Source organism: Oncorhynchus mykiss, chromosome 20 (genome assembly GCF_057628025.1).
Source record: "Oncorhynchus mykiss isolate SJ-2025 chromosome 20, ASM5762802v1, whole genome shotgun sequence".
Classification (NCBI taxonomy): Eukaryota; Metazoa; Chordata; class Actinopteri; order Salmoniformes; family Salmonidae; genus Oncorhynchus; species Oncorhynchus mykiss.
In genome coordinates, this window is record NC_143041.1 from 34,705,685 (window position 1) to 34,721,958 (window position 16,274).

Consider the following 16,274-nt stretch of genomic DNA (forward strand, 5'->3'; position numbering starts at 1 on the left):
TCGCACTTGCATCTGATGACATTGATATTGAATCTCTTTTCATAGAAATTCCCTCCTGTTCATTTTTTGGTTGATAAAAATGTGGTATTGGATGCATCTATCGGCCACACGATTCTGACATTGGTAGTTTCATTAATATCTTTGGATCAACCTTGGATTTGATTATTCATGGAGATACAAATGTGTTTTCTATTGGGTGATTACAACATAAATGTATTTAAAAATGAGAACCACTCACTAACATCTGACATTTTAAATACTTTATACTCCAGCTATCTAACCAGATCATCTGCCACCCTTATTGAAAATATTTTTAACAAATTCTTTAAATAATGTGGCTAATGCAGGTATGCTTTAAACTGACATTTCTGACCACTTTTAAAATGTCCACTTCTCATTGGTAGCTGGAAATGAACAGATGTGAATGATTAGTAGCATGTAATGTGGAATATGTCTGAGGATGCCAGGCTGCCCTGTATCACGCACTCCTATCATCCATTACGCACACCAACCTTCCCTCGTCATGCGCATCAGCGATATTGAACTCACCTGGACTCACTAATCACCTGTTTATTACCTCCCCTCTATTTGTCAGTTCCACAGCTCTGTTCTCTGCTGCTGCATTGATTGTCTTTTGTTTGTTATTAGTGTGTTATTAGTTTGCTTCTCTGCTTCAGTTTGATCCTCCTGATGTAATGGAGGTAATTGGTCACCTAAAGATAACAGCAGGCCCGTCTGAAGTTTGCTAGAGAGCATTTGGATGATCCAGAAGAAGATTGGGAGAATGTCATATGGTCAGATGAAACCAAAATAGACCTTTTTGGTAAAAACTCAACTTGTCGTGTTTGGAGGACAAAGAATGCTGAGTTGCATCCAAAGAACACCTTACCTACTGTGAAGCGTGGGGGTGGAAACATCATGCTTTGGGGCTGTTTTAATGCAAAGGTACCAGGACGACTGATCCGTGTAAAGGAAAGAATGAATGGGGCCATGTATCATGAGATTTTGAGTGAAAACCTCCTTCCATCAGCAAGGGCATTGAAGATGAAACGTGGCTGGGTCTTTCAGCATGACAATGATCCCAAACACAAGGTCCTGGAGTGGCCTAGTCAGTCTCCAGATCTCAACCCCATAGAAAATCTTTGGAGGGAGTTGAAAGTCCGTGTTGCCCAGCAACAGCCCCAAAACATCACTGCTCTAGAGGAGATCTGCATGGAGGAATGGGCCAAAATACCAGCAACAGTGTGTGAAAAACTTGTGAAGACTTACAGAAAATGTTTGACCTCTGTCATTGCCAACAAAGTGTGTATAACAAAGTATTGAGGTTATACACTCTATCAGCAAGACAAAACAGCAGCCTCTGGTAAGACACGGGGCGGGGGCCTATGCATTTATGTAAACAACAGCTGGTGCACGATATCTAAGTAAGTCTCAAAGTTTCTCTCACACTCAATGCGCTGTATTCCACCATAAGCAAACAGGAAAACGCTCATCCAGAGGCGGCAATCCTTGTGGCCGGTGAATGCAGGGGAAAAAAACAAATCTAGACACTTTTACTCCACACACTGAGATGCGTACAAAGCTCTCCCTCGCCCTCCATTTGGCAAATCTGACCATAACGCTATCCTCCTGATTACAAGCAAAAATTAAAGCAGGAAGCACCAGTGACTCGGTCTATAAAAAAAGTGGTCAGATGAAGCAGATGCTAAACTCCAGGACTATTTTTCTAGCACAGACGTGCCTTTTCCCACCTGGACAAAAGGAACACCTGTGTGAGAATGCTATTCATTGACTACAGCTCAGTGTTCAACACCATAGTGCCTTCAAAGCTTATCACTAAGCTAAGAACCCTGGGACTAAACACCTCCCTCTGCAACTGGATCCTGGACTTCCTGACAGGCCGCACCCAGGTGGTAAGGGTAGGTAACAACACATCTGCCATGCTGGTCCTCAACACAGGGGCCCCTCAGGGGTGCCTGCTCAGTCCCCTCCTGTACTCCCTGTTCACTCATGACTGCATGGCCAGCCACAATTCAAACACCATCATTAAATTTGCTGATGACACAACAGTGGTAGGCCTGATCACCGACAACGATGAGACAGCCTATAGGGAGGACATCAGAGACCTGACTGTGTGATGCAAGGACAACAACCTTTCCCTCAAAGTGATCAAGACAAAGGATATGATTGTGGACCACAGGAAAAGGAGGACCGAGCACGCCCCCATTCTCTTCGACGGGACTGTAGTGGAGCAGATTGAGAGCTTCAAGTTCCTTGGCATCCACATCATGAACAAACTAACATATTCTAAGCACACCAAGACAGTTGTGAAGAGCGCACGACAAAACCTATTCCCCTTCAGGAGACTGAAAAGATTTGGCATGTGTCCTCAGATCCTTACAGCTGCACCATCGACAGCATCCTGACGGGTTGCATCACTGCCTGGTATGGCAACTGCTCGGCCTCCGACCGCAAGGCACTACAGAGGGTAGTGCTTACGGCCCAGTACATCACCGGGGCCAAGCTCCCTGCCATCCAGGACCTCTATACCAGGCGGTGTCAAATGAAGGCCCTAAAAATGGTCAAAGACTCCAGCCACCCTAGGCATAGACTGTTCTCTCTAGTCATAGACTGTTCTCTCTGCTACCGCACGGCAAGCAATACTGGAGCGTCAAATCTAGGTCCAAGAGGCTTTTAAACAGCTTCTACCCCCAAGCCATAAGACTCCTGAACAGCTAATCAAATGGCTAACCAGACTATTTGCACCCCCAATACATTGCTGCTACTCTCTGTTATCATCTATGGATAGCCACTTTAATAACGCTACCTGCATTTACATAATTACTTCAACTACCTCGACACCGGCGCCCCCGCACATTGACACATTGACTCTGTACCGGTACCCCCTGTATATAGCACCCGCTATTGTAATTTACTACTGCTCTTTAATGATTTGTTTTTCTTACCTTTTTTAAGGTATTTTCTTAAAACTGCGTTGTTGGTAAGTAAGTATTTCACTGTAATTGTATTCGGCGCATGTGACAAATAAAATTTGATTTGAACCACCCAGTTTAGAATATTATACATACAGGAAGAAGTACTCCAGTATGACCAGGGAGGAGATGGTGGAGAAGTCTGGAAAGTGTATTATTCCTGTGTTACAGATACTCCTGGAAGAGAGAGAAGAAGGGGAAAGAGGTTTTAAAAAAAGTGGGTGAAATGTGTGTGTTACAAAGCTGTGACAGCATTTCATCAAGTAAACAAAATGCCAAAATGGAATATTGACAAACTGAGTTGTTGTAGCTGGAATTACAGTAGTATGGTAACTAACAATAATATTGCCATAAAAGCTTACAGGTATCTCAGCTTGGGCAGATCAGTGAAGGCCCCCTTCTCTATACTGATCAGATTTCTGATGTTCTGTATCTGTCTAAGGAATAAAAGAAAGCATCACAATAAACATTTATTTAGAAAACTTTAACACTGATTTCCAACATCCCAATCAAGTAACATATTTTTACTCGTGATAAGTGCACTTGTGAATCATACGTGTACATTATTTTGTTACAGTAATATTCTGTCCAGGAATGAAGAGGATTAAGTAAATAAGTAAAATTCGGCATGAATTGTTGTGTTCAATCCAGACAAATGGATTTAGAAAAAAGTTAAAAGACCCACAACAAAATCCTCAAACAAACCACAGTCTATTACAGTAACTTATTAGGGTAGGAGACACATACTAAGAAAATGTAAACACAGTCAAATACAAAACCCTCAATGGAACAAAACGTTATCTCACCAATTAAAACCTTCAGAACTGGGAGAGGAAAATGCTGTAATATGGTGTGTGTGTGTGTGTGTGTGTGTGAGACACTTACATCTCAGTTAGGCTGTGGAGAGAGAGGAATGCATGGTTTCTTATGTACCTGGTGCAGTCACTCTGAGATATCTCACTGTAGAAGAAAAAGAGACAGCATAATGTAAATTCACATTCTAAAGGAATATTCTCCTTAATAATAAAATAGAGACAGAATATGCCGAGAGTAAACTGCAAATGGACCGCAAAGTGAAATTAGAAGTATTCTGATAAGGCCAAAGGGGATAGGATCAGAGAGGCTCTAGTGACATGCCCTTGACAGTTTCCTGTCTTCCTGATGATGCCCTTGCTACCCTCCAACCCATCCCCCATCCCAAACCAACCTTCCACACCCTCTCAACCCCTTTCTTCTATTGTTAATTATACTTTCTTTATAGACCTCAATACGTTTTACCCTTCCAGTCCACCGTACCACCCACTGATATGTAATTAACCAACACTTTTCTTTAGATAGCCTTTTAGATTCCATCTTAAACCAGATAATTAAACCTAGCGACCCACTCTGCTTATATTTTCCCTCAGCCCTGTGTGAGTGTATGTGTTTGTTTGTGTGTGTGTACCTCTCTTCTTAAGTTGTTGCATAACATCTTAATTACTGTTACTTTTGTGAAACGATTAAAAAGCCATTTCATTTCAGAGCATCCTCACACATGGAGGAGAGGCTGGGCCATGATTTCCAGCCAATGTGAGTCGTCCGTGACAAGACAATACCATCTGAACTCCACCACAGCAAATTAGCCAGTGTGACCTAGGACTGGATTAAATCAGATTGACATCGGCATATTGGTTGTTTTGGTGGTGTCGGAGGTGGAACTGAGTTCGAGCTGTCATATCCACAAGCCTCCAAATCATTGCCACCTTCTATCTCATATTACTTACATTCCTTCAAGGATCTCCTTAAGGGATTGCCATCCTTACAGAAGCCCAACTACCACGGCCTGACGGTGATGTCTACCTGAAACTCCTGGCCAAAACCTACAGAGTAAATCCCTAAGGATCCTTCATCTGCAGTCCATGGCTTCATCCGGTCTATTCTCATTCCCCTCCTGAATCCTTATTCTTACATCCATTCCATTTCTGCAATAAATATTCTAAACCCATTTCAATTGCTGGTCCTTAAACTCATATAAAGAGATAATGATAGCTAAGGGGGCTGCAATAAACCTCAACCAAAATCTAAATCGGACACTAATTGAGTTATCAGTAAGAAGACAGCTGCATCCTGATCAGATCACGGGAAGCTTGTTCCCCTGGCTATAGGAGTTGGCAAGTCAGCACAAACAGATCTGGAACCAGGCTACAGTAAGCCATCCCCCCTGATGGAATACCATAATATGGGTCTTGCCAATTGACTTGTGAGTGGTGAGGGGTCCTTGACTCAAAGGCCAAGCTGGGGTAAAGCTGTCAGCCCAGATGAGGGATTCACCCAGCTATACATGCAATGCATTAGTTAGATGGGATCTGGATGTACAGTTGTGGCCAAAAGTTTGAGAATTACACAAATCTTAATTTCCACAAAGTTTGCTGCTTCAGTGTCTTTAGATATTTTTGTCAGATGTTAATATGGAATACTGAAGTATAATTACAAGTATTTCATAAGTGTCAAAGGCTATTATTGACAATTACATGAAGTTGATGCAAAGACTCAATATTTGTAGTGTTGTGTTAAGGTGCGTGAATGAGGACCCAAAAGCGAATTAACAAAACAGAGTTACTTTAATGACGAAACACACGTAGGCTCAGATGGACAGGCAGATTCCGACAGGACAGGACAAGGTTGCAGCAAACACGACGATAGTCTGGTTCAGGCATGAGTAACACAAACGAGAATCCGACAAAGACAGGAACAAAAACAGAGAGAGATATAGAGGACTAATCAGAGGGAAAAAGGGAACAGGTGGGAAAAGGGGTGACGAGGTAGTTAGGAGGAGACAAGGAACAGCTGGGGGAAAGAGGGGGAGAAAAGGTAACCTAATAACGACCAGCAGAGGGAGACAGGGTGAAGGGAAAGGACAGAAACAAGACACAACATGACAATACATGACATGTTGACCCTTCTTTTTCAAGACCTCTGCAATCTGCCCTGGCATGCTGTCAATTAACATCTGGGCCACACTGATGGCAGCCCATTCTTGCATAATCAATGCTTGGAGTTTGTGGGTTTTTGTTTGTCCACCCGCCTCTTGAGAATTGACCACAAATTCTCAATGGGATCAAGGTCTGGGGAGTTTCCTGGCCATGGACCCAAAATATCGATGTTTTGTTCCCCGAGCCACTTAGTTATCATTTTTGCCTTATGGCAAGGTGTTCTATTATGCTGGAAAATACATTGTTTGTCACCCCCAAAAAATGGTAGACCTCCACAATTCTGGTTCATCCTTGGGAGCAATTTCCAAACGCCTGAAGGTACCGCATTCATCTGTACAAACAATAGTACGCAAGTATAAACACCATGGGACCACTCAGCTGTCATACTGCTCAGGAAGGAGACGCGTTCTGTCTCCTAGAGATGAACGCACTTTGGTGTGAAAAGTGCAAATCAATCCCAGAACAACAGCAAAGGCCCTTGTGAAGATGCTGGAGGAAGCAGGTACAAAAGTATCTATATCCACAGTAAAACACAGTCCTATATCGACATAACCTGAAAGGCTGCTCAGAAAGGAAGAAGCCACTGCTCCAAAACCGCCATAAAAAAGCCAGACTACAGTTTGCAACTGCACATGGGGACAAATATCGTACTTTTTGGAGAAATGTCCTCTGGTCTGATGAAACAAAAATAGAACTGTTTGGCCATAATGATCATCGTTATGTTTGGAGGAAACAGGGGGAGGCTTGCAAGCCGAAGAACACCATCCCAACTGTGTTGTGGGGGTGCTTTGCTGCAGGTGGGACTGGTGCACTTCACAAAATAGATGGCATCATGAGGGAGGAAATGATGTGGATATATTGAAGCAACATCTCAAGACATCAGTCAGGAAGTTAAAGCTTGGTCGCAAATGGGTCTTCCAAATGGACAATGACCCCAAGCATACTTCCAAAGTTGTGGCAAAATGTCTTTAACAAGGTAATAGAGTGGCCATCACAAAGCCCTGTCCTCAATCCCATAGAACATTTGTGGGCAGAACTGAAAAAGCATGTGCGAGCAAGGAGGCCTACAAACCTGACTCAGTTACACCATCTCTGTCAGGAGGGGATGGGCCAAAGTCACCCAACTTTTTGTGGGAAGCTTGTGGAAGGCTACCCAAAACATTTGACCCAAGTTAAACTATTTAAAGGCAATGCTACCAAATACTAATTTAGTGTATGTAAACGTCTGACCCACTGGGAATGTGATGAAAGAAATAAAAGCTGAAATAAACCATTCTCTCTACTATTCTTCTGACATTTCACATTGTTAAAATAATGTGGAATTTTTACTCGGATTAAATGTCAGGAATTGTGAAAAGTTTAAATGTATTTGGCTAAGATGTAGACTTCCGACTTCAACTGCAGCTTAGCATGAGTTGACAAGTACTAAGTGTTTTTTGTGGTGAGGATACTTGGGATTCAGCCTCACCTGGCCTCAACCGCTTGGTTGACAGCAAACTGACCTTCCTGCCACACCATCAGGTCAGTAAGAGTGACAGAGATCAGCCAAAGTAAGTTACCGTGTATTTTACAATAACTACTTGCAGCAAGCTGACCATAAATTATAATAAAATAAGCACGAACTAGGCTGGGCGATATGGCCAGAATATCAAATCACAATATTTTTCAAGTTTTTGATGGTATTTGATGTTTTGGAATAATTAAAGTTCTAAATATGCTTTATGAGTAGTTCATGACCCTAGAGTGGCAACACATAAATTATACGTGATTTCAATGGGGCATTCTACATTCTGATTGTTTTATACTGTTCAATCCAACTTCAACCCCAAAAATGTTTTAGCATTTTCAAAAATATTCTGCATTTCCTGCACTCATGTTACAATTTCCGCACTTTGTCACGTAGGGCTGCATGATATGAACCAACAATCTAGGCCTAATTATTTGGTGAACTGTTGGAATCGTAGAAATATAATGATTATTCAAATTCTACATTTGGATAGCAGGCAGCACTTTAAATACATAGTTTTTTTGGGAACTCAGTCTGGGTCTCAACTTTTGCAAGGTAGAATTGTCGAATACACAAGGTGCAATATCGAAATGTGGTTGTGCACCAACAGTTTTTCTCTTGTTATGTCAGTCACTAATAGTCACTCAATTATCCCACGTCAGCTAAAATGTTTTAGATTGTTAAATTAGTGTAGCATCCAGCTATCTAAATTTACAGTAACCATGGTCAGATTATTTCCCTACAAAACCATCAACTCCCTACTAAACCATCAACTCCCTACTACATCATCAACTCCATATTAAACCATCAACTCCCTACTAAACCATCAACTCCCTATTACCCAATCAACTCCCTACTAAACCATCAACTCCCTATTACACCATCAACTCCTATTAAACTATCAACTCCCTACTAAACCATCAACTCCCTATTAAACCATCAACTCCCTACTAAACCATAAACTCCCTATTACACCATCAACTCCCTATTACACTATTAAACCATCAACTCCCTATTACACCATCAACTCCCTATTACACCATCAACTTCCTACTAAACCATCAACTCCCTATTACACCATCAACTCCCTATTACACCATCAACTCCCTATTACACTATTAAACCATCAACTCCCTATTACACTATTAAACCATCAACTCCCTATTACACCATCAACTCCTATTAAACTATCAACTCCCTACTAAACCATCAACTCCCTATTAAACCATCAACTCCCTACTAAACCATAAACTCCCTATTACACCATCAACTCCCTATTACACTATTAAACCATCAACTCCCTATTACACCATCAACTCCCTATTACACCATCAACTTCCTACTAAACCATCAACTCCCTATTACACCATCAACTCCCTATTACACCATCAACTCCCTATTACACTATTAAACCATCAACTCCCTATTACACCATCAACTCCCTATTACACCATCAACTTCCTACTAAACCATCAACTCCCTATTACACCATCAACTCCCTATTACACCATCAACTCCCTATTACACTATTAAACCATCAACTCCCTATTACACCATCAACTCCCTATTACACCATCAACTCCCTATTACACTATTAAACCATCAACTCCCTACTAAACCATAAACTCCCTACTAAACCACCCACTCCCTACTAAACCATCAACTCCCTACTACATCATCAACTCCCTACTAAACCATCGACTCCCTACTAAACCATCGACTCCCTACTACACCATCAACTCCCAACTAAACAATAAGCACCCACTTTTCCCATCTGGTTCCACCCACCATGTGTAAGAAAGATGGCTTACTAAAACATGTGTGAGGCTTTTGTTCAGTGTGCTAACACAGTCTTGTGTCTCACAAGAAACCAGGGTTTGATACCCAATCAGTCACATTGGGACTTTATTATGTGTCTATAAGACTGAAAAACAAAAGTGATTAATGAAATTCATAATGAAAACTGTGATGCTATTTCTATCCACACAATGCCTAATTGTCACGCCCTGACCTTAGAGAGCCTTTTTATGTCTCTATTTGGTTTGGTCAGGGTGTGATTTGAGTGGGCATTCTATGTTCAGATTTCTATGTTTTGTTTTTCTATGTTTTGGCCGGGTATGGTTCTCAATCAGGGACAGCTGCCTATCATTGTCTCTGATTGGGAATGATACTTAGGCAGCCTTTTCCCTTTTGTTATTGTGGGAAGTTATTTTTGTTAGTGGCACTATAGACCTTGTAAGCTTCACGGTCGTTTCTTTGTTTCTTGTTTTGTTGGCGACATTTATATAAATAAACGCAAATGTACGCTCACAACGCTGCGCTTTGGTCCACTTCTTCAGACGATCGTGACACTTATATTCAGACCAAGACCCTCTATGCTGTTCACTGTGTGTGTTTGTATGTACAAATAGTATCTTTGGGCTGCATTGTGTGCGTCCCAGGTGGCGCTCTATTCCCTAACTATGACCGATGAAGTCTACTTTATCTAACTACACTGAACATAAATATAAATGCAACATGCAACAATTTCAAAGATTTTACTGAGATACAGTTCATATAAGGAAACCAGTCAATTGAAATAAAGGAATTAGGCCCTAACCTATGGATTTCACATGACTGGGAATACAGATATGCATCTGTTGGTCACAGATACCTTAAAGGTGGGGGCTTGAATCAGAAAACCAGTCAGTATCTGGTATGACCACCATTTGCCTTATGTGGCGTGACACATCTCCTTCGCATAGAGTTGATCAGGCTGTTGATTGTGGCCTGTGAAATGTTGTCCCACTCCACTTCAATGGCTGTGCGAAGTTGCGGGAACTGGAACAAGCTGTTGTACACGTCGATCCAGAGCATCCCAAACATACTCAATGGGTGACATGTCTGGTGAGTATGCAGGCCATGGAAGAACTGGGAAAGTTTCAGCTTCCTGGAATTGTGCACAGATCTTTGCGACATGAGGCCGTGTATTATCATGCTGAAACATGAGGTGATGGCGGCGAATGAATGGCATGACAATAGGCCTCAGGATGTCATCACGGTATCTCTGTGCATTCAAATTGGCTTTTATAAAACGCATGTGTTCATTATCCGTAGCTTATTCCTGCGCATTACGGAGGTAAAGAAGCCGGATGTGATGGTCCTGGGCTGGCGTGGTTACACGTGATCTGAGGTTGTGAGGCCGGTTGGACGTACTGCCAAATTCTCTAAAACAACGTTGGAGGTGGCTTATGGTAGAGAAATTAACATTCAATTCTCTGGCAACAGCTATGGTGGACATTCCTGCAGTCAGCATACCAACTGCACACTCCCTCAAAACCTGAGACATCTGTTTAATTGTGTTGTGTGACAAAACATTTTCGAGTGGCCTTGTATAGTCCCCAGCTCAAGGTACAGCTGTGTAATGATCATGTTGTTTAATCAGCTTCTTGATATGCCACACCTGTCATGAAACATGGGACCAACACTTTACGTTGCGCTTATATTTTTGTTCAGTTTAGATAAAGCAGACACATTTTATATGGATATAGTGTGGTGCCTTATCTTTGAAAATGTATGCAGTATCAGATTATTTTAAACAGCAACCCCCACTATCTACAGTTTTTTTTGTCTTCAGAAATAGACCGTGGAAGAACATCAGCCATGAGTAGACCGAAGTTTAGCCTTGCACGAGCCTTGGCTCATAGTTTCAAGTTTTATTAGTCGTATGTGGGGATAGACATGGTATACACCGCCCAATGAAATGCTTACTTGCAGGTTCCTTATCGACAATACACCAACAATAAGAAATAATACAAGATAAGAATACTCATAGGAGCAGGAGACTGTTTCCTGTTTCTGTAGCATGAGGCAGCTTGATGTACAAGTAATCCCACAGAACAGGTTGCTAGTCTATCACAGGGCCTTACTCCCACTCCATCTCCTAAATGCTGAGTGTCAAGCAGAGACGCATTGGGTCCCATTTTCAGTCTTTGGTATGACTCGGCCGGGGAACAAACTCCGAACCTTCCGGCTGTCATAACTCTCCTGTGACGATCTGAAGGATCGGGTTACAGGGGGGTCCGCTCTACAGCGTGCTCTCTCAGAGGGGGAGAGCGGGAAGTAGACTGTTTTATGGTCAGTCATAAAATGCCCCTATGCTCTGTAGTGTTCGAGATTGGAATGTAAACTGTGGAACACAGAGACACCCTTGGACATCAAACGTTTGAATAATTAAACAATGTTTCTATTTTGAATGAGAATGATCCATGGACACTTAAAGGACAGTTATGTTGAGTGTGTTTCATTTGGTGATCTCATGAAAGACAGGAAACATACATAACTGTATCTCTGTCAGGTTTACATCTAAATATTGTGAAACGTATGTGATTAAACATTAAACTATTTGTGAAAAGATGTAATGTGATGTTAACCTTCTAAATGAGAGTATGGATTTTCATAAAGTTGTAACTAGTCAGTGGCCACACCCCCGTGAGCCCAGACATCACATTAGGCGTCATAGAACCAACCCTTCTTCCACAGAGTATAAAACCTAGTTCCTATGAAATGTACATTAGACCAGAAAAGATGGAGCAACGCTAAATGTTGAAATGGTTAAGAACTACAGCGCTATAGACCACGCAAACCACGGTGTAAGCTAAGGTCGCAAATGGTTGAATTTACAAGACCAAAACGTGCTGGGTGACGCTGGACGCTGGTGTGTGAAGCAGTTTAAACTACTACTCTACCAAAGGACAAGACCAGAGGACGTGGAGATCATTCCCATGTTGAAATGGTGAAGAAATCTAGAAAAGTAAGAATAATTATTCAGACTGCAGCTGTTTAAATACTTTAGTCTGGTAAACGCATCCTATTCTAATAAGATTTCTGAATGGTTCTCTGAAGTATCCATTATAACAACTACGACAGACTGTGACTTCCGGGGAACGCAACCAGAGACTTTTCTGTCAACTCTCTCCAGCAGATGGACCGGCAACCACAGAGAGAGACAGCAAGACATACACTCGTAAATATGTAAATTGCCATTTATTTTCAAATAAGCGGTCGTTCATGTAAAGTATTAGCACTTTCTATGAGTGTAGTTATCAGCTATGAGTTTCCCGCTATTGAGCGGTCCCTACCCCATTTCCTTTGTCTACCAAGCCATCATAACGGTTTGTCCTCTAGGGACTTTCTTTGTATCATGTATGAACTAATTGTGTGTGTTTTCATGTATTTCTGTGATTTGATTATTTAGCTAGTAAATAAATAAATAAGCCAATTTGTATATCACTGATTCATAATTTATGCTAGGGTTCGTGCAGATATCCAAGGGTTTGCAATGTTCAGTAATGAGAACTGATGAGGTACAATTCATTAATAAGCGACTGTTTTGATAACATATTTAAATATCTGAAGAGGTGTTTCAGGAAATAGAGACTATATAAACTTTTTCCCGTGGTGCCCCGACTTCCTAGTTAATTAAAGTTAACATGATTAGTTTAATCACGTAATAATAATTGTACATAGAGAATTGATTTGATAAAATAAGTCTTCACATTTAATGGTAGTCACAGACACAACACAGCGGACACTCTGATCATAAGGCCAGTGAGTTGGTTCATCAACCACGCTTATCATTATTTCACAAATAGTAACCAACAATTTGTTCATATGAATTGACATGCTTTTGATCTCCTAAATAGTGGGTGAAAGGTAATACATCATAAATAAATGTAGGTCAAACTACTTCCTCTAAAAGGATGTGTGTATGTAGGCAACTCATCTGCAGTGTCTTAGCTCTTATTACTTATTTATATAATAAGAAAGACTCCGAATACAAGGAAATGAACTGGAGCCTCACATTTCCTAAAATGAGTTAGTACCAGAATAACAGAACAACACTGTGCATGATCAAGGGTGCTCCATTCTTAAAGGGGACATCAGTCATTAACAGAACATAACATCATCCAAAGATACCCATCCAAAGTGGACATCTCCTTTCCTCTTCTTAAAGCCCCCAGACAGTCTTTCACTGCATGTCTATTGAATCCCAGTGTGTGTTTATTGAATGAAAATAACTCCAAACATATTTTTTTTATTTCCCTGAGCCTCCTTTTGCCATTGAAATGCTCAGTCTGACAGTGTGGGTGTGTTGATAAAAATGTTAATATTTAAATACACAGCCCTGGTAGATAAAATCATCTCTAGACTCTAGAGCCTACTCGCTTCCAAAAGTCATTGGTCAGACTAATTAGGTCTGATTGCGATGTCATGCTTTGGGCCAAAAACACCATCCCACCTGAACAGGCTGAAATTCCAGGGCGCCCCCTCACACACAAACCACATCTTACACTAAAAGGCCATTATCTGAGTGTTACTTTGACCTCATAATGTGGAAATATTATAAAAATGACGACTGTACTGCCACTTTAACATCCATTTAGATACATGTTTCATACAATATAATGTTAGATTATCACACCTTTCATAAAAGCTACCAGCAGTATGTCTTCCACAAAACAAATACGTTTATAACTGGGCACTAGTCAAGTTTTAAACAGCCTCATGAAGCTTTGCTGATCTATAACATTGAAAAGGTAAACCCAGAGTTAAACTGAAAATGTGTAATAGGGCTAAAGGAATACTGACAATGCTATATGTCACAGGTGAAAAGGGCTTAATAAATACATTTAATTGAAACTTACATTCTGGACACGTTGACCAGTCCTCTGAAGGCATTGCTTGGAACTTCATTCAACGGCAGATGAGTTAGTCTTCTAAAGATTATACACAAGGAAAAACTTGTTTTAAAAACATGTAGTCTAAGGTAATGCTGGCTGCTGGCAACCAGATCACAGAGCATTTCTTATTATTCTGTATGTAAATCTGTGACAGTCCATTTAGTATGATATGTTATGTTTCATATGGTATGTATTCATTTGTATATATCCATCACCCATTTTGTATGATATGTTTTACATTACAAAGCGGAAAATGTATTTGCAAAGCAGACAATATGTTACAAATTTGTAACACATGTGATATGTTATGAATTCTAGGTGGCTAACATTAGCTAGCTGGCTAAAATTAGCTAGACTAAGGGTTAGGGTTAAGTTTAAGTAACGTTAAAAGTTTAAGGTTATAGTTAGGGTTAGGGGAAGGGTTACCTAAAAGGGTTAAAGTTAGGGTTCGGGGGAAAGTTTAGCTAACATGCTAAGTAGTTGAAAAGCAGCTAAAAATTAGTAAGTAGTTCAAAAGTAGATAATAAGCTAAAATACAAAAGTTGTAATGAGATTTAAACTCGCAACTTATGGGTTGCTAGATGTTCGTGTTAGACATACATTTTTGCCTTATGTAAGCATCTGTACTATGTAACCATACCAAAGATAACATATCATACCAATTTGATTGGATTTACATTTACTATGTTATGTCTAGTCTATGAGACCAGGCTGAGTATTAGGCTACTATGGTGGCCTGAATTTTAATAAACTGAAGTGAAGAGGGTAAAGCACAATCAGTAGCTAGGTACTGTACTACAGACAGTACTGTCCTGATAAAAGGCCATCATTGTATCTACTGTAAATTGGATTGTGTTTCCTAATTGACTGGTTGAATTCAAAGGTTAAATAAATAATCAAATAATAAATAATCAACGACAAAAGTGTCGGGCAAATTTAAAAAAAAACATGGGTAGATATTGACGCTATAATGTAATATATGCACAATCTCTCCACCAAAACGGACTTACATTTTAGGGTACTTACAAGTTTCGAATAAACGATGGAGCGGCTTGGGACCTCAGTTGCGTTTCCCTCGTGCAACTGAGTTTATCTCCCGTGTCTTTGTAACATGTATCGCTCTTCAATGAACATTTGCAAATCGACGGACAAGTGAAAGTCCAGCAGGAGCGCAAATTCAGAACACCCGACAGCGCGAGAAGAACCCACACCGTCCGCCTTGCTGGTGCCATCCTGTAGGCTACCTGGGCATTGATCAACCGCTTCCCCTTTCTCCCCAATCGTCACTTTCTAAAGAGAACTCAAATAAAACCGACCTCAGATAGACGAACCTAGGTAGCCAACCTAACAAAGCAAATTGAAGCGGAGGAGAAGAGAGAACCATTATCATTTCCACCTGCCCTGCGCTAATGCAAAGTCCTGTATTTTCCTGGGGTGCGTCACTCAGTAAATCAGCATTCAACAAGGTTACAGTTATAGCCCAGCCCTGACAGGATCACAACATAACTGCTCTACTCTCTCCACATTAAAAATACAAATTATACAAGACAAAAATGCTGGGTTAAAAACAACTCAATTTGGGTAAATGTTTGGTTATTTTGAGCCAGCTAGTTCACAAACAAAAGATTGTTTTCCTTAAATTGGGTTTTTGATGCTGGGTTATTGAGCTATGATCCACTGGGTCAGAGCAGAAGACTGGAGGCGTGGCTTAGTAACGGGGTGGCTTTTAGATAATATTTTTTCGGGTCACTTTTGAGAGTAAATGTAATTCCGGTTAATCTGTTCTGTTGCATTGTTAATGCGTGTTATGGTTGAGCACTGACACTTTTGTAGCTTAAGTAGGGGTTACACAATAGTATGAGTTCCTTAAGAGCCTATGCACATCCCAAAGTAGGGATAGTTACTACTTTCTTATAATATTTAAATATACATTTTATATTAAAATATGTCATTTCAAAAATATTGAATGAAAATGTAAATTTACAGAGTACACACTTAAAATGATGAACATGAGTGACATTTACTCTCATGGGTGGCCAAAAAAGAGCTGAAAGTCAGGCCTGTACTAAGCCACGCCTCC

The 16,274-nt window shown here is 40.7% G+C and overlaps 1 protein-coding gene across 1 annotated transcript in view; it reads right to left on the reverse strand.

Annotated features, from left to right (window-relative positions):
* The window catches only part of LOC110498786 (lutropin-choriogonadotropic hormone receptor), a 37,191-nt gene extending 21,765 nt beyond the window's left edge, over positions 1 to 15,426 (reverse strand). The window contains exons 1-5 of the mRNA XM_090212966.1: positions 15,221 to 15,426; positions 14,159 to 14,230; positions 3,879 to 3,953; positions 3,356 to 3,430; positions 3,090 to 3,170 (exon numbers count right to left, since the gene is read on the reverse strand). Coding sequence (XP_090069092.1) covers positions 3,090 to 3,170; positions 3,356 to 3,430; positions 3,879 to 3,953; positions 14,159 to 14,230; positions 15,221 to 15,426 — 509 coding nt within the window. The remainder of the gene's footprint in view (positions 1 to 3,089; positions 3,171 to 3,355; positions 3,431 to 3,878; positions 3,954 to 14,158; positions 14,231 to 15,220) is intronic.
* Positions 15,427 to 16,274: the final 848 nt, after the last annotated feature.